This window comes from Crocuta crocuta, unplaced genomic scaffold, assembly GCF_008692635.1.
Source record: "Crocuta crocuta isolate KB4526 unplaced genomic scaffold, BGI_CrCroc_1.0 scaffold127, whole genome shotgun sequence".
Lineage (NCBI taxonomy): Eukaryota > Metazoa > Chordata > Mammalia > Carnivora > Hyaenidae > Crocuta > Crocuta crocuta.
Genome location: NW_027532008.1, coordinates 7951316 through 7974358, shown reverse-complemented (window position 1 = coordinate 7974358; position 23043 = coordinate 7951316). Strand labels below are relative to the sequence as shown.

At 53.9% G+C, this 23043-nt stretch overlaps 1 protein-coding gene across 1 annotated transcript in view; it reads right to left on the bottom strand.

The window, feature by feature from the left end:
* Nucleotides 1-1894: 1894 nt before the first annotated feature.
* KIF17 (kinesin family member 17) overlaps nucleotides 1895-23043 on the bottom strand; it is a 39664-nt gene continuing 18515 nt past the window's right edge. Inside the window, exons 6-15 of the mRNA XM_077775820.1 lie at nucleotides 22506-22615; nucleotides 20316-20463; nucleotides 18408-18955; nucleotides 17312-17398; nucleotides 15993-16204; nucleotides 14406-14631; nucleotides 7143-7401; nucleotides 6079-6146; nucleotides 3461-3581; nucleotides 1895-2629 (exon numbers count right to left, since the gene is read on the bottom strand). Of these exons, the coding sequence (XP_077631946.1) occupies nucleotides 2451-2629; nucleotides 3461-3581; nucleotides 6079-6146; nucleotides 7143-7401; nucleotides 14406-14631; nucleotides 15993-16204; nucleotides 17312-17398; nucleotides 18408-18955; nucleotides 20316-20463; nucleotides 22506-22615 (1958 nt within the window). The 3' untranslated portion in view covers nucleotides 1895-2450. The remainder of the gene's footprint in view (nucleotides 2630-3460; nucleotides 3582-6078; nucleotides 6147-7142; nucleotides 7402-14405; nucleotides 14632-15992; nucleotides 16205-17311; nucleotides 17399-18407; nucleotides 18956-20315; nucleotides 20464-22505; nucleotides 22616-23043) is intronic.

Here is a 23043-nt window from a genome sequence, read left to right as displayed (position 1 = left end):
GCGGCCAGCTGGCGTCCTGGTGAAAACGCTGTAGCTGGGTTCATTTCTCAGCTCCGCCTCTCACTACCCCTGCTGCTGCTGCTGGGGCATTTCACTTCTCTCCAGGCCGCTTTCCTAGGCTGCAAATAGAAATCATAGCGAGGCTCAGACCCCCCACTTACCTGCGTGGCTCTGGAAAAGCCTGAGCTCTTGAGAGCTCAGGGGCAGGCTTTGAAGCCCTTCGTGCAGAGTGAGGCTCAGCACCCCCACAAGTAATGCTGGCTTCTAAATTAATGGAGGCCACCTGGCTCACCTCAGCCCCACCACGGGTCTAAGTAAAAGTAGCTCCAAGGCTTTAACTGCTCTCTGGGTCCCAACCACAATCCTGGGGCAAATGGCGATGGTGGAGGGAGAAGGTAGCTGTTCTGACCTTTAACACTTGTCCACCAAACCAAGACTGTGGGGGCCAAAGTCAAAACCTCCCCTCCCTCCCCGTAACTCAGTCTACCTCCTCTCCATCTCCAGTGGCTCTTCTGACAGTTAAGCCTCACCTCCACCCTGGGTCCCCAGCCCAGCCCTCCTGCCCTTCCTCATCAATGCTGTATCAGTTCACCTTGAACTCTCGGACGTGATGGTGCCTGTCGGTAGCTTAGGAATCTGCCGCAGCTCGGGCCACCTGAGGCTCCTCACTCTCAGGTCTCCACCGAAACCTCCTCTTCTCTGGCTCTGCTCAGGGCTTCCATGCAGCAAATCTCCAGCCTTTAACACACTCAGCTTCCCCATCGGCTTCTGCTCCTACAGCTCTACCAGGAGACCCCACCCCCACCCCGGCCATTCCCATCTTAAGCCTCCCAGGATCCTCTGTGTCCTTTATGGTAGCCCCACCCTTCACAAGGACACTTCGTTCCCCCTAAAGACCTGATCTTTCTTCCTCTGAGTGTGTGTACTGCAGCCTGCCTCTGGTTAGCCTCATCTCCAGTTACCAGAGCACCTTCCACCCCAGCTCCAGGGCATGAGCTCCCTCGCCCAGGGATATGGCTTGTGGGACCCATCACAGTAACTAATGCAAAATACACAGGATAACCAATGAGGGGGACTAATGCAGAGCACCTGCTATGTACCAGGAACATCACATACGCTCTCATTTAACTTTCACGATTCCCCTGGGAGGCAGGTGTTTCCCCTTCTCACAGATGGGGCCCAGAGTGCAATGAGGCCCATCCTCAACCCAAAGCCAAGACCCTTCCCTGAGATTGTGGGGCCCTCCCACAGGGCAGGCCTGGGATACAGTGAGCAAAGGGAAGGGTGTGTCCTCCGTCACTGGGGTCGCCTGGGTTCATTTCTGGCCACGTCAGAGCATCCAGTTCCAGCACAGCCCCTGAGAACTATCAAAACCTGGCCTTTTCCTGGGCTACCGCAAGACACCACCTCTATTTCCCAAAACAAGAGCTCTGCTTTCCCGAGTCACGGATCCTCTGAAAACCTAACGGCAGTTCAGATGCTCTCCCCAGAAAAATGTGCTTGTCCTCCTGAGTGCGGGGAGCTGCAGAATCCCTGAAGCCCATTTGTTTTAGAGGCATCGGGTAGTTAAGAAACCCTGCTCCAGGGGCCCCTGCGGTTTAGCGTCCAACTCTCTGATTTCTCGGGTCATGATCTCACAGTTCATGAGTCTGAGCTCCCCGTCGGGCTCTGTACTGACAGTGTGGAGCCTGCTTGGGATTTTCTTTCTCCCTCTCTCTCTCTCTGCCTCTCCCTTGCTCACTCTCTCTCTCTCTCAAAAATAAAGAAATACTTTAAAAAGAATTTAAGAAAAAAAAAAAAAAAAGAACAAACCCTGCTCCAGAAAGAGCTTTCCTGTGAAGGCCAGGCTGGAGGGGCCCCAGTGACACTGTCAGAGGGTCGAGGGAAGGGGAGCTCATGGGTAAAAGGTAGTTTATTGGGGCAGCTTCATGTGAGGCAGCCTCCTCTAGGCCACAGACTGGCTGGGAGGGGACAGAGGGGCACAGCTGCTCCCCGACTCCTGTGCCCACGATGCCCGGCTTCCCCAGGAAGGCACGGGGAGGGGGCCTGGTGGAGGCACAATCATCCATCGCCAAGAGACTGTCCTTGATCCATGCGGAGGTTGCCCCCCACTTCTGTCGGGGCTGCTGGTGAAAGTCTTGAGGTTTCGGAGCCCATCGAGGCACAGAGGAACTGGCGGGCTGTGGCAGTGAGCAGGCAGAACACTGGCAAGGCGCGGACAGCCCGGAGGGCACCTCTGCGGGGGTGGGGGGTGGGGGGGGCAGCTTCCCAAGTGCTGACAGTCCGGGCAGAGGCGGCTCTCTGGGTAACAGGGAAGGGAAAGCTCTTCCCAGGGCAAGGGTCCCCATGGGCTCCCGGACACGGTGGGGGCAGGCGGGAGGAGGCCCGGCTGGGGCTGCCCTGGCAGTCTCACGAAAGCTCAAAGGCAGGGCAGCGGCAGGAGGCCAAGTTCACAGAGGCTCACTGCCAAAGCTGCTTTTGCTTTTCTTACGCTTGGCCTTGGTGAAGGGGATGTCGAGGGACTCAAGGCGGAAGGGCCGGGGCTGGGGCATTTCGGGCGCCTGCATGGGCACGATGGCCGACGTGTTGCTGAGTGGGGAGCTGAGGCCGGGAGGCGAGCTGCGATGGGCTGTGGAGAAGGGAGCAGGGGAGCAGGTAAGCCAGGGACACAGGGAGGGGAGCCCCACCCGCCCCCCCCCGCCGGAGGCCTGGTCCCTGGCTGCCCCCCCCCGCAAGGCTCTGGGCCAGGAGTGTGGAGTGTGAAAGGCTCCGACTGAGGCAGCCTGGGATCTCGAACCAGACAAGCCTGTGTTCGGAGCCCAACCTTGGGGAGCGACTTCTCTCGGAGCCTCAGTTTCCTCATCTGCGACACGGACACAACACCGGGTCCCCATGTGATGTTCATTTGTTTCCTGTGCCATTTTCCCCTCCTGTTCCTCAACTCTGCCGGACTCCACCTCTTCAGTAGCCTCAAGGTAGGACTGAGATTTGCTTTTCATTGATACCTTATTAGACACTCTGTGGTCTTTGATTTTGGTTCCCAGAATGAAAGAACAAAGTGATCTGCAATTCTTGCCTTTAAAAATGTTTCACCTCTGTGGCCCTGTCTGCCCCCTTTGGCTCAGTGGGAGAAAGCCACCACACCGGCACCTGCAGAAGCCAATGAGCGGCTGAGCCAGACCCATGCGACACGGGCCAGGGCACGTATACTACATATACACACACGTGCTCCGTGCCAGGCCCGGGACGGGTCGCTTCCCCACATCATCTCATCTAACCCCGAGAAGTAGGTATAGCCTCCTCAGCGTACAGCTGAGGAAACTGAGGCTCAGAGAAGGGAAAGGGTTTTCAACCCAGGCCTGGCGCCAGTCCACCCAGTATGCCCCTCCCGGTGGGCAGAGGACCAGGAGGGGCTCCCCCGGGGAGCGGCCGGGGGACAGCGGGCGGGCGGGGCACTCACTGAGGCTCTTCATGAGATCCGTGCTGAGGATCTGGCTGGCCCGCTTGGACCGGAAGTAATTACTGGCGATGTTTTCACTGTCACTGCGACTCAGCATCAGCTTGTAGCGGTCTTCCTCCTGCTGAGATTCCGGATCCTCGTGGGTCAAGACCCCTTGTTTGTACAGTTCTTAGCTCCACAAGCGTAGGGGGCTGGGGGCTGCCCTGAGCCTCACCTGGGGTGCTGGGGTGGGGTCCGGGCAGCTCAGGGCAGGAGAGTCACAGCTCCAGCCACAGACCCATGGGAGCTTCTTGGCATGGGAGGTGCCTTGTTCTCCGTCAGGGGCAAGGGCAGTACCATAGCCCAAACCCACCACGGCGCATTCACAGAATAGGTAATACAGTACCCTTGGTCCAGCCTCGTATCACCAAGGACTGATTTTTCACCGCTATAGTGGGCTTGTTTTCCTCAGCCTGAATCTCTTCCTTCAGGGGCTACCCTTCTCCTCCTTGGCATGGCCCTGCTCCGGCGATCATTCAGAGTGTCCTCACACCACCGCGCCCTCTCGTCCACCCCCTCACTGCACAACTGGGCATGTGACCCAGACTGAACCAGTCATAGAACGACATCTTCCAGGGGCACCTGGGGGGCTCAGTCGGTTAAGCGTCCAACTCTTGATTTCGGCTCAGGCCATGGTCTCATGGGTCATGGGTTCAAGCCCTGCGTCGGGCTCTATGCTGACAGTGCAGAGCCTGCTTGGGATTCTCTCTCTCCCTCTCTCTGCCCCTCCTCCAGTTACTTGCTTGCTCATTTTGGTTTTCTACTGTCACGTGAGTGCATTAGGCCCCAGCAACGTCACAGTGTGAGGAACAAGCGCTGCAGTTCAAAATAAATAAACTTAAAAAAAAAAAACAAAAAACTACATCTCCTGGGAGCACCTGGGTGGCTCAGTCGGTTGAGAATACGGCTTCAGCTCAGGTCATGATCTCACAGTTCGTGGGTTCAAGCCCCGTGTCGGGCTCTGTGCTGACAGCGTGAAGCCTGCTTGGGATTCTCTGCCTCCTCTCTCTCCCCCTCCTCTACTTGTGTGCGAGCATTCTCTCTCTCAAAAAATAAACATTAAAAATATATTTATATCTTCTGGACATAGTCACTGGTCCAAGAGCAGGCCCCTCACCCAAGAAGAGCTGATCAGAATCTTCCCACAAGTGTTGGTGAAGAGCGGGTAGGAGACTGGGTCTCTTCCTCTTGGAGCGCCAATTGCCAGCGGCCATCTTGCCGGCCACGCAGCGAAAGCCTGCCTGCGTCTGAAGCCAGCATTCCAAGGGAAGCAGAACCGAGAGGTGGAGAAACACACAGGAAAGTGTGGTGCTTTACCGGAAGGTTTTCTGACCTCTGCTTTGAGGACGTATATTTCTGTGGTCATACACAACATGGGCGATATGAGAATAGAGTGACTTTAGAATCCCAAGTAGTGTTTCATGGATCCCTGGGGGCCCTTTGATCCCAGGACACCAGCAAGGGTCCAGGGAACCGGAATGTACTGCCTGGCCTCCGGGACTGAAGACAAAGGTTCTGTCCTTCACCAGCAGGACGGGCTGCCTTGAACCACCTACTTTCCTTCCGGTCTCTTGGGGCCGTAAGTGCCTTTGAATGAGGGCAGTGCAGGGTCTGGGGGCCCACAGAGTTACATACAAAGGATCCAGGCTCAGCCTCCTGCTTAGGTCCTTTTTTTTTTTTTAAAACACTGCAGCGCTTGTTCCTCACACTGTGACGTTGCTGGGGCCCAATGCACTCACGTGACAGTAGAAAACCAAAATTTGTTGTCATCTCTTGAAGAATTGAGAATTGTGTACAAAAATCTTACATAAATTAAAAGAGTGAATACATTTACAGCTGTGAGTGCAAACCATTTTCCAGCTCGAGGCAATTAACACCCCCTGGTGCTCTGCCAGGAAAACAATGGGTAAAGAAAGAAAAGCGGGTACTAGGGCTCGGACCGTCCCGACCCTGTCAGACCAGCAAGACAGAAATGACTGCTGGTCCAGGACTCCCACAAGCCTCTAGAGAAATCCTGGAATAGGGAGCTCTCACACATTAACACCCTGCCGGGATCAAGAACCTCATGGTCTAGGGGCGCCTGGGTGGCTCGGTCGGTTAAGCGTCTGACTCCAGCTCAGGTCATGATCTCACGGTTCATGGGTTTGAGCCCCGCGTCGGGCTCTGTGCTGACAGCTCAGAGCCTGGAGCCTGCTTCCGATTCTGTGTCTCCATCTCTCTCTGACCCTCCCCTGCTTTCTCTCTCTCTCTTAAAAATAAACATTAAAAATTTTTTTAAAGAAAAAAGGAATTCATGGTCTCGCCGATTCTCAAACAATAGATTTCTCTTCCATAAGCAGGTTCTCCATCTCAGCCATGAAGTGACCAAGCCACATGTACTAAGGGTTTAAATTTAAGATATGGGATATCTATATACCAAGGGAACAGTTAACTTGGACACAAGGTCAAGATCAACCACAAGTTCTACAATCCAGTGCTGACATTAGATCCAAGGACCGAGGGAGGAAAGCAACAGCCCAGTGCCCTATGGTAACAGTGACCCAGTGCAGGATGGGGACGAAGCCCTGCCCGCTCCCCACTCCTTGCCCNCCATTGTCTGCGGCAGAGGTTTTGCGGACGGCCTTGTTCTGTGGCCCTGTTGGAACTGCTATGAGAAATGAAAGCTGAAGTCACTGCTGCCTGGTCTGGACAGGGTGGGCGGCAGCACATCCCCACGCTGGCAGGTTAGGCCTGGCTCAGGCCTGGGGCCGGGGGGGCTACGCTTCCCAGCCCTGAGCCATGGGAGGACGTTGGAAAACAGACAACAGGAGGGCTCAGATGTCAAAGCAGCCATTCCCCTGCTTCTAGAAAACGCAGCAGGCCTGTGGGGGCAGGGGAACCCTGGGCAATGGAGCTGGCCGGCCCTCGGGCGGGGGAGTGTCAGTGCCATCCGTAAGCATCAAGGATGCAGGAGCTGAAAGAACATTCTCTGACTGGGGGGAGGGGACACAAGACTGAGTGCTCCCAGCTCTGAGGCCGGAGAAAGAGCACTGAGAGTCTGACCTTACTGAGACGCCGCGGAGGTGGAGGGGCCTTCCCGACCACCTTCAGCAGCCCCTCCTGTGTGACCAAGGCCCAGAGACAAACAGTGACCTTCATAACGTCACACAGGAAGTCAGTGGCAAAAGCAAAAGGCGAACCAGGCCTGAAACTCTGAACGGCCCGGTCCTATCCCCAGTCCTGCAACTCCCTGCTCTGCCTGGGACTCCGGCTAAGTAATTCACTCTGAGATTCTGTCTCCTGAAATGTAAAATCCTTGTCCTCCACAGGGTTTGGGGGGATGGTCATGATGGTCATGGTGATAAAATGTACCACACACTCGGCACGTGCCAGGCCTGGCGCTGAGAGGGTTTTACGGGCATTAACACGGGTCAAGCCACCCAGCAATCTCTACGGAAGGTGCAGTTACTAAACCCCATTTCACAGATGAGGACACTGAGTCCCAAAGGGGTGACACAGGGAGTGGTGGAGCCGAAATTCCAACCCACATGCCTTCTGTCTCAGGCCCCCACCGCTTTGGAGCCCGGGCCTCGGGCCCGCTGCACCCACAGCCAGCAGGAGGGCAAACTGCGGGGAGGATCGAGGGGACAGCCAAGCGCCTGACCTACTGGGAGGCTGGTTTTCACCATGATGGGCTCAGGGAGCTTCCAGAAGCCATTGTCCTCATCCCAACAGGCCTCGCGCCTGATCTTTTCCAGGTTGCTGTAGTTACAGTCGCGGCGGATGAGAGGCTGCACCTGCTCCAGGAGCTGCTGCAGAAGCATGGAGTCCCGCTCCTGCCGGCGGATGGTGGCCAGGTAATCGATCTTCTCCAGCTCAAACTCCGACTGCAGGTCTTTGATCTCCACCTCCGCTGCCCGAAGCTGAAAGCAAGGGGGGGACAGTCGCGAGCGGGGAGGACAGCAAGCCATTTTACCAGGTGTCCACCCTCCGCACCCACTGCCTGAGCCTCCAGCCTCAGGCATCTGTTCGCCTCGTCCACCGGCGCCCTCCTCCCGTCTCTCCACCAGCACTAGATGAGCACCTACTGTGTCCACAGCCCTGCAGGAAACAGGAAAAGAACTTGCTCCTCAGCCCCCCATGCCAGCCCTTGGGGACGATCCCACACAAATGCATTTTATCTAGGAGCCTCTTAGAAGGCTCCACATGTAACACTGGGGTCACCACATGCTAAAAGATCTCAGAGAATTGTTTAAAGCCTTTTCCTAAGGGGAGTGGAGGCGCAAATTCTCAGACTCAGTGTGTGCTCTCCCACTGCCACGATCAAGTTACAATGTGACAGACATTGGCTTAAGAGTCAGACACACCCTGATTTGACTATGGATTCCAGACTTTTGTGATCTCCTGCCCTGGTCACAGGTGACTCCCAGCTGCAACTATAACCATGCTCTCCCAGAGCCCCAAGACTCCTGGGTGCACAGTCTGTTTCCTTAAAGAGCAGATACAGTTTGATTAGTAAAGAGGATGTTTCAAATTCATGGGTCATCACATGTAACCAGTTGAAAGCAGAGGATGCTTGGTAGAACGCAGGTGGGCAATTAATGCTCCATTTCGTGGGGTGCCTGGGTGGTTGGGTAATCATCTGACTCTTGATTTCTGCTCAGGTCGTAATCTCATGGTTCATGGGTTTGAGCCCTGCGTCAGGCTCTATACTGGCAGTGCAGAACCTGCTTGGGATTCTCTCTCTCCCCCCTCTCTCTCTGCCCCCCCCACTCCCCACTTGTATGCTCTGTCTCTCTCCCTCTCAAAACAAAGAAATAAACTTTAAAAAATATATTAAGTCTTCTAATCCATGAACATGGGATATCTTTCCATTTATTTAGTTATTCTTAATTTCTTTCAACAGTGTTTGCTAATTTTTAGCATATAGTTTTGCACTTCTTTTTAAAATTTATTCCTAAGTATTTTATTCTTTTTGATGTGTTGTAAATGGAATTGTTTTCTTAATTTTATTTGCAGATTGTTCATTGCGAGTATGTAGAAATATAACTGCTTTTTGCTTATTAATATTGTATCCTGCAACCTTGCTGAAGTAGTTAGGTGTTTTTTGGGTTCTTTTTGGTGGATTCCTTAGGATTTTCTACCTAAGGTGATGTCATCTGCAAACAGAAATCTTTGTACCTGTTCCTTTCCAGACTCAATGACTTTTATTTCACTTTCTTGCCTAAGTGACCTGGCTAGACCCTTCAGCCCAATGTTAAATAGAAGTGGTGAGAGCAGACATCCTTGTCTTCTTTCTGACCTTAGGCGGAAGGCATTAAGTCTTTCACCATTGAGTACGATGTTTTCTGTGGATTTTTCACAGATGCCTTTTATCTGAATGAAGAAGTTTCCTTCTAGTCCTAGTTTCCTGAATGTTTTTATAATAACAGATGTTGATTTTTTTCCAAATGCTTTTTCTGCATCTACTAAGATGATCATATGGCTGTTCTTGTTTATTCTATTGATATGGTGTCTTGTGTTAAATGAGTTTTGGATACTAAACCAACCTTGGATTCCTAGATAAATCCTCCTTTGGTGGGATGTACAATCTTTTTTACATGTTGTTGGATTTGGTTTGCTAGAATTTTGTGGAGCATTTTGTGTCTGTATTCATAAGAAATATTAGTCTGTAGTTTTCTTGTTATGTCTTTGTATGGTTTTGTTATCACGTGACATTGGTCCTACAGAATGTTAGGAGGTATTCCCTTCTATTTCACAATGACTTGTAAAAGGTACTTTTTAAACCCCTAGTCTTCACCTTACAAATAAAATCCAGTGAGAAGACATAATGGAAGAGGATAACCCACAGAGGAAAGCAAATTTAAAAAAATACAAATAAAAAAAATAGGTGTGAAATAAACAAGATTACATTCAAAACCTATGTGAGGAAATTTATAAAACACTCTTGAGTGACACAAAAATTGATCTGAACTAACAGAAGACATACCATGTTCCTGAACATGAAAATCCAACCTCATAAGGGTATCAATACCCTCATGCTAATTTATAAATTATGATTCCTCCAAAAGTTCCATCAATTTTCGTCTTTGTCTCTCTCCCCCTTTTCTTTTGCACTAGCTCAATTGTTCATATAGTTCATTTGGGGGAAAAAAAAAACAACAAGAAAGGATATCCAGGATAGAAAAGAAAATCTGACAGAGGATTAGTCCTGTGAAATGACAAAACATAGTATAAAGCCCCTGAATTACTATGAATACACTGGCTTGCACTTGTACATGAATGGACAGAACAAGAGAAATGAATAGAAAATCAGAGATACACCTAAGCACTTATAGGACATTAGCATACGATAAAGGCAGCAGCTGAAGTCAGTGGAGAATAAACAGACTTTTCAAAATATGGCGCTGGGAAACCTGGAGAGCAACCCGGAACACCTCATATTGAATCAGCTCCCCACACATGCATCAGGATGAATTCCAAGTGGATCGGAGATTTAAATGTAAAAAAGAAAGAAAGAAACTATACACGTTCTAGAAGGGAACATAAATGAACTTCCCCAATGGTGACTCAGAATCTATATGCGATAATAGAATGTCAATTAATTTGACAGAGTAAAACTTAAAAAAAAAAAAAGACTTTTGCAGGACAAAAACAACATAAAGCATAGTAAAAAGACAAATGAAATCGGAACAAAAATGTTTCTAACTTATATCACAGAGGAAGAAATTGGTCACCGACCAAGGAATATGAATATCCCCAGTATAAACTACAATGCTCCTGCTGTAAAGAGCTTCTAGGAGTGGAGAAGGAAAGGAAGCAGCATTTGCTGAGGGGGAAATGAGCAAAAGAGCCCAGTTCAGAACCGCAGCCGTCCCTAAAACATAGGAGGGAATGGCCAGCCTGGCTCGACAGTAAGAGAAACATGCATTGCCGAGCCCGTGAGAAAGCACACTGGTACAGACTCGTGGAACCGCAAAGGGAGTCACCTGCAGGGAGGAGAAGTTGGCAGTAGCTACAGGAAGTCACATATGCATTTCCTCTCCATCTCAGCAACTGACTCCAGCTGGAGGAATTGATTCCAAAGTAAACCTACCCCAAATACAAAAGCAGTGTGTGCTGATTACTCACTGCAGAGCACTTTTTCCTGGCAAAAGCTGGAAGACAATCCAAATGTCCCTCAAGAGAGGGCTGTTGGAGGGGCGCCTGGGTGGCTCAGTTGGTTAAGCGTCTGACTTCGGCTCAGGTCATGATCTCACGGTTCCTGGGTTCAAGCCCCGCGTCGGGCTCTGTGCTGACAGCTCAGAGCCTGGAGCCTGCTTCGGATTCTGTGTCTCCCTCTCTCTCTGCCCCTCCCCTGCTCTCACTCTGTTTCTCTCTCAAAAATAAGTAAACATTCTAAAAAAAGAGAGGTGAGGGGGCTGCTGGAATAAGCAATGACGCACCCTCACGATGGGCAGCATGTAGCAGTAAAAAGGAAAGGACTATTTCTAGATCCTGCTGCTGAGTGACCTCCAGGGTGGATCATCATGTGAAAAGGACTAGGGAGAGGTGAGTGTCTTTATCTAAGAAGGGGGAGGGTATGTATGTGTAAGGGCAGCAGATTGGCACACACACGTATTTGCCTATATTAAGAAAACAAAAGTGGGGGCCTGGATGGCTCATTCTGTTAAGCATCCAACTCTTGATTTCGGCTCAGGTCATGATCTTGCGGTTTGTGGGTTCGAGCCCCGCATCGGGCTCTGCACTGACAGCACAGAGCCTGCTTGTGATTCTCCCTCTCTCTCTCTCTCTCTCCCTTTCTCTCATAAATAAATTTTTTTAACATTAAAAAATATGTTCTGGATACCTGGGGATAACGACAGGGATAAACCTGAATCTCTCCAGACAGGCCCTTCAAAACAATACTGAACAGAGAGAAAATAAAACCTACTGATCCAAACACAGAGAACACCAGCAGCTTTGAAATACCGGAAGCCCAGCAGACAGCTCGTGGGCCCACCCCACAGCAGGGAGGAGGGGAAAGCACCCAGGAAAGTGTGGGAGGGGGAAGGCAGGGTGATGGAAGGCAGATAAAATCACTCCCCAAGCGAGAAAGCCCCATTCTGAGTGGGAAAATACCAAACAATGGATCTGATGCTGCGAAACTGATGGAAGAGACTGGAATGTGGGTCAGACTCTACCAGACGGAGTCTCTGCAAGTCTCTGTAGAGACTGAGGGGTTAGTCTCTGCAAGGCATTGCTTCTGGAGGCTGCTTACAGGTGGGAGGCCCCTGGAGGGGGAAGTTAAAAGTCCTGCAGAAATAAGAGAAAATCACAAAAGACACACTGACCCCTCCCACGGAGAGAGAGGGAGAGAAATAGAACCCAAAAGTCAGAGTGAACTTTTGGAATTTCCAACCCTTGGTGCATGCTTCTGAGTATGTTATCTTTGTTTTTTTTTAATGTTTACTTATTTTTGAGAGAGAGAGAGACGGAGACAGAGAGAGAGAGAGAGAGAGAGAGAGAATGAGTGGGGGAGGGACAGAGAGAGAGAAGAAGAGAGAGGATCTGAAGCGGGCTCTTCACTGACAGTGGCGAGCTCAATGCAAGGGCTCAAACCCATGAACTGTGAGATCATGACCTGAGCTGAAGTCGGACACTTAACCGACTGAGCCACCCAGGTATCCCCGTGAATATATTATCTTACACAGTGAAAAGGACTTTGCAGATGGAATTAAGGTCATTACTTGGTTGACTTCAAGCCGGGGAGATTACCCTGGACCATCTGGTGAAGCCAGTGTAACCACACAGGCCTTGCAGAAGGGGAACAGAGAGCCGGGCAGAGAACAGGCCTTAGAAGTGATGCTTCAGACGAAGGAGACAAGGGTAGAGTGAGAGAGCTGAGGTCTGGGAGGGGCTGGCCCTGGCTGTCCTTCAGGGGGGCCATGAGCTGGGAAAGGCAGGCAGCTTCTAGAAACAGAATGACCCCCAGCAGGCAGCCAGCAAGGAAATGGGAACCTCAGTCCTACAACCACATAGGATAGAATCCTGTCAACAGATGCCCTAGAAACAGATTCTTCCCTAGAGCCTCCAGAAGGAAACTGACCCTGCCAACACCTTGGCTGCAGCCTTCTGGAATTCTCAGCAGAGGGGCCAGCCATGCCAGAGCTGGATGCTGACCCACAGAGCTGTTCTTTTAGGCAACTCTGTCTGTGGTGCTATGTGAGCTACCGCAGCAATAGGGGACGAAGTCTATTCAACACTGCACTTCACTGTCTGAACAGAAGAGGGCGCTATCGACTGAGCAAACCTAGCCAGCTGCCGGAACCTTCCCCTCTGCTTCCTGCTTGCTGGTCCCCAGAGTGCAGAAAACACAAGACATTGCAAACTAAGCAGGAAAGAGCAGAAGTAGCTAAGCAAAGGTACTATAAGAAACAGAAAACAAAAATCAAAGCATTTCAGCAGAAGAAAATCCCCTCCCTAAAGCACAAGCACGCGGAACCGAAATGTACCCCAGCATCCCAATTGGAACAAAATCTCCTTAAATTCACAAATAGGGACATTTCAAGCCAGCAATCCAAACACTTAGAGTGGAAATGGACGAAAAAGCGAAGAAGATGTAAAATGAGACATTAACAGAACTCCAGAAAGAATTAAAAAACAAAACAAAACAAAACTGAGGTACATAGACCAAATTCACGATATCCTTGGAAGAACAGATTTGGCTGAAAACATAAAAAGGGTATCAAGTGGGGGTGGGGGGCATCGGGGTGGTTCAGTGGGTTCAGCGTCCGACTTTGACTCAGCTCACGATCTCACGATTTGTGAGTTCAACCCTCTCTTCGGGTTCTGTGCTGACAGTGTGGAGCCCATGTGGGATTCTCTCTCTCTCTCTCTCTCTCTCTCTGCTCCTCCCTCACTTGTGTTTTTTTTCTCTCTCCTCTCTCTCTAAATAAACTTGAAAAAAATAAAAATAAAAAGCATGAAAATAGCCAAGAAAATTTAAAAACTACAGAGGATCAAAGAGAGAAAAGCATCAGCCTCCACTGCTGAGATCCTTCAGTTGGTGGTGTGGGTGGGGACGAGGGACAGCCCTGCAGACGGCCGAGGGGGCACCCGAGGGTGCTGAGAGAAGCAGGTGCCAGCTCGTCCTCCTGGGTCCTGTCCTCACTCCCTGCGCTCAGTCACATTCACCTCCTGTGTTCCTGCAGCCGCTAACATGCTCGGCACTGGCCCCTCTCTCGGCCTGGAAGGCTCTTCCTTCAGGTCACGACACACGACAGGGCCCGGCCTTTCTTAATGCTCAGGTCCCACCTCAGAAGTCACTGCCTCCATGGGAACCCCCCTGCCCCTCACCCAAGGTGGCCCCGGGAGCTTCTGAGGTTCTCTTAATGCTCTCAGTTCCTCGATCTGGGGGCTGGGTTCCTGGGCACATCCACTTTGTGGAAATGAATTAAGTTGCACATTTGCGATGTGTATGTTTATACTTCGATCAGAATGAAAAAGGAGTGCGTGGTGGCTCAGTCAGGTACCTGTCCAACTCTTGGTTTCGGCTCAGGTCAGGAGGTCATGGTTTGTGAGTTCGAGCCCCCCCATCGGGCTCTGTGCTGACAGTTCGGAGCCTGCCTGGGATTCTCTCTCTCTGCCCCTCCCCCACTCATGCTCTGTGTCTTCAAATAAATAAAAAACCTTTAAAACAATGAGAAAATAAAAACGGAGCCAGGCTCCCCGAGTACCTGTCTCGGGCACTCTCACGGGCGCTGTCCTGCCCGACTCCCTGCTGATGATGGACTCCCTGCTGAGTCACACACACTGCCCCCCCCTCGCGCCCCCCCCACAGCTGAGACACGCCCACTTCCGGCCAGGCGGGAACTACGAACGCCCGCCTAGCGTCACCTGGGCCACCTGGGTGCGGAGGGGGAGGCGGGCGGGGCCGGGGCCTCACCTTCCTCTGCATCTTCTCGAGCAGCTTGCTCTTGGCGCGCACCTCCTCCTGGATGGAGTCATAGACGTTGAGCAGCACCCAGTCGCCGTCGTCCGAGTTCTGCAGGGCGGCCACCAGCTGCTTCTTGCGCTCGTCCGCATATCGCTTCCTGCGCTTGTGCTTCTCCCTCAGGTCCTTGTTCTTGGCCTGCTCCCCGCCAACCACCTGCTGCTCCAGCAGCTGCAAACTGCCGCACGGAGAAGCAAGCACACGTGACCGTGGGTGGCCATCCCCGCGCCCTGGCTGTCCTGCAGGTCGCCGTGGGGTCTGTGCAACAACCCCTCGCGCAGACAGACGCAGGCTCTGACTCTGGCCAGGGTCCGAACCAGGGCTCCAGGCAGATCTGCCCAAGTCCAAGCCTGTGCGCTCAACTGCACGACAGGATGGGTGAGAATCTCCCTGCGGATGCAGAGCCAACCCACCCGCCACCCGCCAGCGGCCTCCCAGAGCCCACATTTTCCGCCTGGCACAGCAGTGCTATCTGGGCTGTGCCCTGTATCCCAAACACCACCCTGAGGCATCTGTCCTGCAAACCTCACTTGAGTGTCGCTAAGCAAACTACTCGAAGAAACAGAAGCAGCCTTCCCTGACGATACCCCAGACCACACCCTGAACACGGCCACAGGTGCTGTGTGTTTCCTCGGGCACCACCGCTGGGTCTCTGCAGGCACTGTCTCATTGGACCCTCATGATGAGCTTCTCAAGCTGGAGCTCCTACTATCAGCATTTTGTAGCTGAGAAGCTGAGGCACAGGGAGGTTTAAGTTGGACCCAGGTGGTAACGGGAGGTAGTGGTGGAGGTGGAAGGAACCGAGGCCAGTCGACTGCACAACCCACTTGCTGCTGGTTGCTACGGAAGCTGGCTCTCCCTGGACCTGGGTATCTGCCTCCCCGCCCCCAGACCGTGAGCGCCTTGAAGGCCAAGTCAGGAGCTCATTTTTCCTTGAGCCCTGGTGCCCAGCACATAGCTGCTGCTCAGTTCACAGCTGAACCATGGACTATGGGACAAAATCTACCACCACTAGGAGGCTGAGCCCCTGACCATGGTGCTGACTTTGTCACAGAGGTTATTTGCGTTTACAGAAGTGAGAACCAAGGCTCAGAAATGTGAAGTGATCTGCATAGAATGAAGAAAAAAATCCCCGCTCCCCAGGCAGGCAGCATCTGAGGGAATTTGGGGTGGCTGGTCCCTAGGGCGAGCAGGTCTGGCATCAGGAGGGCACCGGAGGCTCTCTGGGAGCTGAGGAGCACCTGCATCACCCTGCCCTGGGATCCCTGAAACCTGACGGCCAGGCCCTGTGGATGCCAGGCAGACTCAATCCCTTCCCTTTCTCCTGGAGCAGGTGCCTGATGGAGTCTGGGGGTGCCCATCGGCTCCCTGAGCAGAGCCCTGCCCACCCCACTGATCAGCACCATCCCTGTCCCTCTGCTCCTGGACAGAGGATTGGGGCCTCTCCAGCCCCGGATCTGGATAGATCCATCCCCAAGTCCAGGGCACAGCTCTGTCCTGTCCCGCTACGGGGTCCTGCCAGCCCCAAGCAGCACTTACCGGGCAAGCACTTGCTGCTGGTCCACAACGGGCAGCAGGTCGTCGGTCAGCACCGCCACCTCCATGCCCACACCATCCCTTCTCATATTTGTCATGACCAGCAAGGGCTGAGGTTGAGCCTCCGAGGCCACCTGGGCCTCAGCCTCGGCCCCTATGCCAGGCTCTGCTGCCGACACCACCTCCTTGGCCATTTCTGGGCCCCGGTCAACCTCCTGAGCACAAAGAGAAACCAAGGTGAAGGCTGAGGGGCCGGCCCCTGCACCCAAGCTCACTGCGGCCTCAATTCCAGGTGGGGGCGTGTGGGCCCCTCACGGTCTGGGATGGATCACTTCTGGCTTGGAGGCACCCAGTTATGCGTCCAGTTGGGTTCCTACTGCCACCATTTCGTCCAACATCCTGAAACAGTCTCCATCTCACTCTCCTCCACCTGAAGGCCCAGGCTCTCCGTGGTAGCCAGGCAATTTTCTCCAAATACGTATCAATCCCAGCTCTTTCCTGAATAGAACCCATTACAGATTCACAGTGCATTTGCAGTTAAATCCAGCTTCTTCCATAGCCTTCAGGTACCCTCTGTGCCTCTCACTGCCTCCCCCCTCTGCCTCCCCTCCCCCTCCCCCTGCCTCTCCCCCTGCTGCTTCTCTGGCTTCATTTTCCCATTGCTGAGAAAGTCAAGATCTTCCCAGCCACAGGACTTTGGCACATGCCATCCCCCTGGCTCGATGCTCTGCCCTTGGCGCCTTCTTCCTGCTCGGGTCCCACGTCAATGTCACCTTACAGCCAGGGCTCCCCTGGCCACCCCGCCTTGCATCTACTGAGAACCTGAAGTGTACCAGCTCCTACCCAGTGACCCTGTCCGGAGGCTGCCAGATATTTTTCTCTCTCGACACATGGGCAGATTTAAAGCCTTCCCCTCATTCCCTGTGGCCTTTTGTGATTCTTAAGCAGAAGAGAAAAGGGTGGGGGGTCTGAGAGCAGCAGTGTTCAAAACGGGACCTGGGTAGTCCCTGCCAGCGCCCGGGGGACCCCGGCCCCTGCCCGCAGCCCTCGCCCTCAGCACACACTGGGCCTCCGTGCTTCAGATGAGCTCCTCAGGCCAAGGGGAGTCAGAAAATTGCCGAGTGGTGGCCTCTTAATCACATCAATAATAAGAGGACGGTTTCTCCATTTGTACACAGGCCATCTCTGATAAGCTGAGCGAGGGCTGGGGTCATGGTTCCTGTTTTGTGGATGATGACACTGAGGCCCAGAGTGTCACGGGAAGACCCAGGCTCCTGGAGTTCCTCCCCCCACCTGAGGGTCTGGCCCAGGGAGGAACTCACAGTCTTGAGCAGAAGGTAGTCAGCCGTCTTGGCTTCAGACCTAACGTCATCCCCATCAGGCCCCAGCAGATCCATCAGGGAGGGGTGCTTGCAGAAGGCCGGCGGGGGAGGGGGGGAGCAGAGAGGGACAGTGGGCCAGAATCATCCTCCGCTCCCTGACCTCCCTCAGTACCCCACGCCCCTAGCCCCACGCCTCATCAAGCCCCCACCTCCTCCTATCACAGCTAAGGAGACATAGGGAGCAGGGGCGAGGAGATGAGAGAATGAGGAAGAGAGAAAGGGGGAGGGAGTATTCTCCCCTGTGCTCCCTGCTTGCGCTATCTCCGGTGAAGCTCACATCAGCATCCTCATTTTACAGAAGGGGAAACCAAGGCCCAGAAAGGTGACTGCCCAAGGTTGCACAACTGAGTGAGCGGTGGGGCTGGGATTTAACCTGGGTCTGTCTGCCTCAAAGGCCTGCGTTCTTTGCACGCACACACACACACACACGCACATGTGCATGCACATGTACACACGCACATGCGCATGCAGGAAAGGAAAAAGAAAAGGAAAAAGGACAAAAGGGAGAGAAGAGGAAGAGAAAGTAAAACATCGCAGGGGATGGAAAGGGGAGAAGGCATCGGACAAGACAAAGGGGCAGGCTGGGAGAGCGGCCTCACCAGACCCCCAGGGCAGGGGGCGGGGGTCCCTGAACTGCAGCTGCCTTCCCACACGAGGGCTGGGCGGGCTCTCTGCACGAGGGCAGGCTCTTTCTGGGCTGGCAGCTCAGCGTAACCATGGCAACTCAGCACATCCCCCAAACGGGTATCCCTCTGTCAGCAGAACAGGTGCACACCTGGCAGAGCCTCCTGCCTCCATCCCTCCTGCCCTCCGCCCCCCAGTGTGCAGAGCCCGAGACAGAGCTTCTCCCCTCCCGGGGCCCTGGACACCGGAGCCCGCAGGCCGGCCACCAAGCCAGAGCCACTGCAGAGTCAGCGGCGGCGGTGGCGCCAGGGCAGCAGAGGTGAGACATCTGCACGTGCCTGGTGACCTGTGTGTCCCCAGCTGAGCTCCACCCACTGACTTCCCACACGGCGGCCTGGGCGACATCAGCTACCTGCGCGGGGACCTTGGGGATGTCTGCCAGGGGCACCTGGGCCGCAGCCACGGTGGAGGACAGCCTGGCCAGCTTGGCTTCCACCCCAGCAAACGGGTCGCGCAGGCCCGGTAACAGGTCCAGGGCTAGCGGCGGCGGCCCCTCTTCCTCGGGGACGTGCCCCTCCTGCAGCAGGGGCTCCGTGGCCTCCTGGCCGAGATACTCGTCTGGGAAATATCTGCTCCTGGCCTCCACCTCGGGCACGGAGAACTCCGGGTCGGAGGGCTCCTGGGGCCCCAGGAAGGCCTCGGACACGGAGGTTTCTTCGAGCGCGGAAGACCCGTCAGACCCCGCCTCGGACTTGGAGGCCCCCGCCTCTGGCAGCTCCTCGAACCCGGGAGAGACCTCGGTGCCGGAGACGTCCTCGCCGGGCAGAGAGTGCGGCATGGAGTAGACCTCCGGTTTCACGGCCATCTCGTAGTGGAACGTGGGCAAGTACTCAGACTTGCTGGCAAACTCGGCCCTGGACGTGCCCTGCGCCTTGAGGACCTCCGCCTTCAGGACAGCCTCTGCAAATGGAGATTCCCTTTACTTCTTCCAGAGTAGGGTGAGGGGCCCCCTGGGAGCCGGCCCAAGTGCACCATCTCTAAGGGATGGGCTTCAGAGAGCCTCCCAGGCCCCCAAATACTGGCCTCCCATCTCTGCCCTCTCTTCTATCTCCAGAACTCACGCCCCATCTCCTCCTACCTCCTCCAGGAAGTCTTCCCTGACTGGCACTACGTCCATTCTCTGACGTCCCCAGCCACCACCCTGCCTTGGAACTGCTCTTATCACATAAGGTGACTGCCCTGTGGGTCTCACTGCTGACAACTCCTGATCAGCAAGCAGACTTCACACGCGAGACCCCGACGGGCCCCTGCAGGAGTGCCCTGCTCAGGGCTCTTGTCCACAGGACACACACGTTCCGTGGGAGGTAAATGGACACTGTAGGGGAATGTCAGACCACATAAAGTCGCTCAGAGGCCTAACATCCAAAGCGGACTGGAGGAGCACTCCAGGACAGAAAACACTAGAACCTGCTTTTCCCTCTCCTCCGGGTTTGCCGGCCTGCACGGAGCTGCAGCACACAGGCCACCTCCGTGCTCCCAGCCCACTGCCACTACGTCCACCTACCTCTCTGTCGCTGGGTCGTGGGCTCCCCTGAGGGAGTCCTGATGGTCCCCTTGATGAAAAAAGACACCCACTCCCTTGCCCAGTGGCCTGCAGCCAAGCCTCAGTCTGCACACGGGTGACGTGGGGCTCAGTGCACCCTAATTCGCCGAGGGGGCACCTGGCACACAGCGGTGCCCGATAAATGGTACCCACGACTGGCTAACACCGTCATCGATACAAGACGGCTTTTACGGTATTTCGAGGAGTACTAGGAGGTCTGAGCTGCCTGGCAGCACAGGTATTTGAATGATAGTGATAGGGTGGAACATTCTAGAATGTCAAAAAGACAATGAAAATTTCCAGCAAGGTGAAAGTTCTCGCTAATCACAGTGTCCTTATTTTGGGATGTGTTTGCTCTGATAACAGGTAGGCTCAAAAGGGTGAGGAGACTAGAACACACAGACACCAGGAAAGGAACTCACCCACGAAACATGGGCGATACGTCAACCCAGCCTGTGGCCAAGGTGTCACAGATGCAACGCTGCGTGAGTGAGAACACTGCCTGAGTTCCAATCCTGACGCCACTGTACCGGCTGTGTAACCACAGACAACTTACTTACCCTCTCTGTGCCTCAGTTTCCTCACCTATAAAGTGAGGGTAACTCTGGTTCCTACCTTGCTGGGCTGTTGTGAGGAGTACCCGGCATTGAGCCTGGTGCGCAGAAAGTGCTCTACAGATGTCAGTAAAACGGGGAGGGGGGCCAGCTGGCTACCCACCTGTCTCCTTTCGCAGGTTTTCCTCCAGTGTAGACAGCTTCACGTCATACGAGTTGCGCATGGCAGTGATGTCCTCCTCCAGCCGGGCCCTGGACTCCTGCTCTGCCTCGTAGTCGGCCCTCAGCTGGGCCAGGCGCTCCTCATACTCCTGGAGGTGGGGGGGCAACATGGTGGGGGGGCGCTGCGTCACATCACTGCGTCACAACACAGCTTTCTGTGTTTCTGGCATTCAAACAACCCAGGAAATACCGATAAGCCACAAGTTAAAATGGTCTACACACCCTGGGATGATTCCTGGCTGGTGAGGACCCTTCCGAACTTTACTCTCCATTTTTAACAGGCTAATTATATAATATTTGTTTATACTCTATCTTTCCACAAAGCAATATACCATGTGGGATGAATGGATAAAGAAGATGTACACACACACACACACACACACACACACACACACACACACACACTGGAGTATTACCCGGCCATCAAGAAGAACGCAATCTTGCTATTTGCAACTACATGGATGGAACTAGAGGGTATGACGCTAAGCGGAATCAGTCAGCCAGAGAAAGACAAATATTATATGACTTCACTCATATGAGGACTTTAAGACACATAAAAGGGAAACATAAGGGAAGGGAGGCAAACATAATATAAAAACAGGGAGAGGAACAAAAGATAAGAAACTCTTAAATATGGAGAATAAACAGAGGGTTCCTGGAGGGGTGGGGGTGGGGCCTGGGCTCAATGGGTGAGGGGCATTAAGGAATCTGCTCCTGAAATCATTGCTGCACTATATGCTAACTTGGATGTAAATTTAAAAAAAAAAAAAAAAATGAAACTAGCAACAAATCACAATGAAAGAAAAAAAGCAGTATATCATGAATGCCTGTGCGTGTCAATAAATACGTTTTAGCCAAATGGTGCTCAGGCTATCGAGGATGAAATACATTTTTATTCCTCTGCTTCTCCCTCCATCTTTGCGGTCACCGTCAGTCTGGTGCAAAGAGCCTCCCAGCCCGTCCCCTCCCCCGCTCTTGCCCCCCAGGGGCTCCCCCTGCCCCAAACCTTTCTCCACATGGCACCCTCACTCCCGTGCATTAGGCCGGGTTTCAATGGCTTCCTATGTTAGAGGACCCTCCAGGCGAGCAGAGGAAGGGCAGTGAGCCCTGGGCTCCCAGGATCTTCACAGGGGCCAGGACAAAGGCCATCAGGGGTCACAACCGCGCCTCTCCCCGAGGAGTAAAAGCCTCTGCCTGTCATGGGCAGCCCTTGGGGACTGGGGTGGATTTCTCCCAGTCCTCCAGCCCATGGGACTCAGACTCCCAGGCCTTACCCTGTCTGCCCCCCAGACGCTGGGCCCTAGGCCCCCATGGCCTCGTGAGGGCTCCCAGGGGCGCCAGGGCTGATCCCACCTGAGGTGACAGCTGAGAGGCAGACATATCCAGACCCCAGTCCCTGAAGAGCTGTCCCTGCCTGGCATTACTCCTCCACCGGGAAAGAGCCAGTGTCCCAGGCCCATGCTCAGGTCTCTGCATGGGACCCTAGGCTGGCAGGAATCTCCAGAAGCCAGCGGGGCGTGTGGACGGAGCCTAAGCAGGCAGTTAGGAAGCTGTGCCGAGTCAGGCTGCATAAGTCCCCCTCCTCCAGGATCAGCTCGACACCTGTCAGTCCGTGTATGACTATCGCCTACCCTGCTGCTCTCCAGAGATGCTGGAAGGCACACACGTGGGAGCACGACCCAGGTGCCCCTAGGTGACAGCTTTCTCGGGGAGGCCAGCACCCCACATATCCACTGGTCCAATGGGTGCCTGGGGGCTCCCCACTGCCCACCTGGGCTGCCCGGCTCTCATTGGCACCTGCAGAGGGGCCCAACTCCCTTCCACTCCGACCCCCCTGCCGGGGGACAGCCCATTCCCGCCACCCGGAAGGCCTTCTCCACTCCCAGCAGCCCACAGTCACCCGTCCTGGGGTACCGAGGAGAGACGGCGCTCCTGCAGATGCCCCCGCCCCCCTCCCGGTTCCCCCCATACAGGCCCTGACCTGGGATGGACTGCACTCTGCAGTCAGGACCCGAGTTCACATCCCAGCTCGGACTCTCCTTAGCTGCATGACCTTGGGCAAGTCATGGCACCTCTCTGAGCCTCAGCCTGTTGAGCTGCCCGCCATTCTCCCACCTGCCCAGGGGCTCACCTCCCGGATCAGCTGCTTCTCGGCCTCTGTGTCGGCGGGGACCCCAGGTGGGGGCACCAGCTTCTCCTCAATCCGGACAGGGCTTAGGGGTGCCTGACTAGACAGCAGGGCTGGGAGACAGATGGAAAACCAGGGCTGTGACCAAGGTGCACACGGTTTGCAGGAACTAAGCAGAAATCCATAAAGACACAACTACATGCTTATTCAAAACAGACTTCACAGTTTTGAATTTATTTCAAGCACGTGTCTATACAGAATGCTAATTTACTCAGTCATTCAACAAATATCTCTTGAGCACCTGTATGTTCTCGGCACAGGGACATAGCACGGAACAAAACAGACAAAACTCCACACCCACGTTGGGTTTTCAGTTGGAGGAAGGAAGCACATAAAATAAATAAGCAAAATGCCAGCACTGTACAAGGGGATGTGTTCTAGAAACAGAAAGAGAGCAGGGAGGGTGCTCAGGAGAAAGAACCAAGGGGAAGGGTTACATAGCATGCTCAGGAAGACCTTTCAGACAAGGCAAGGCAAAGGC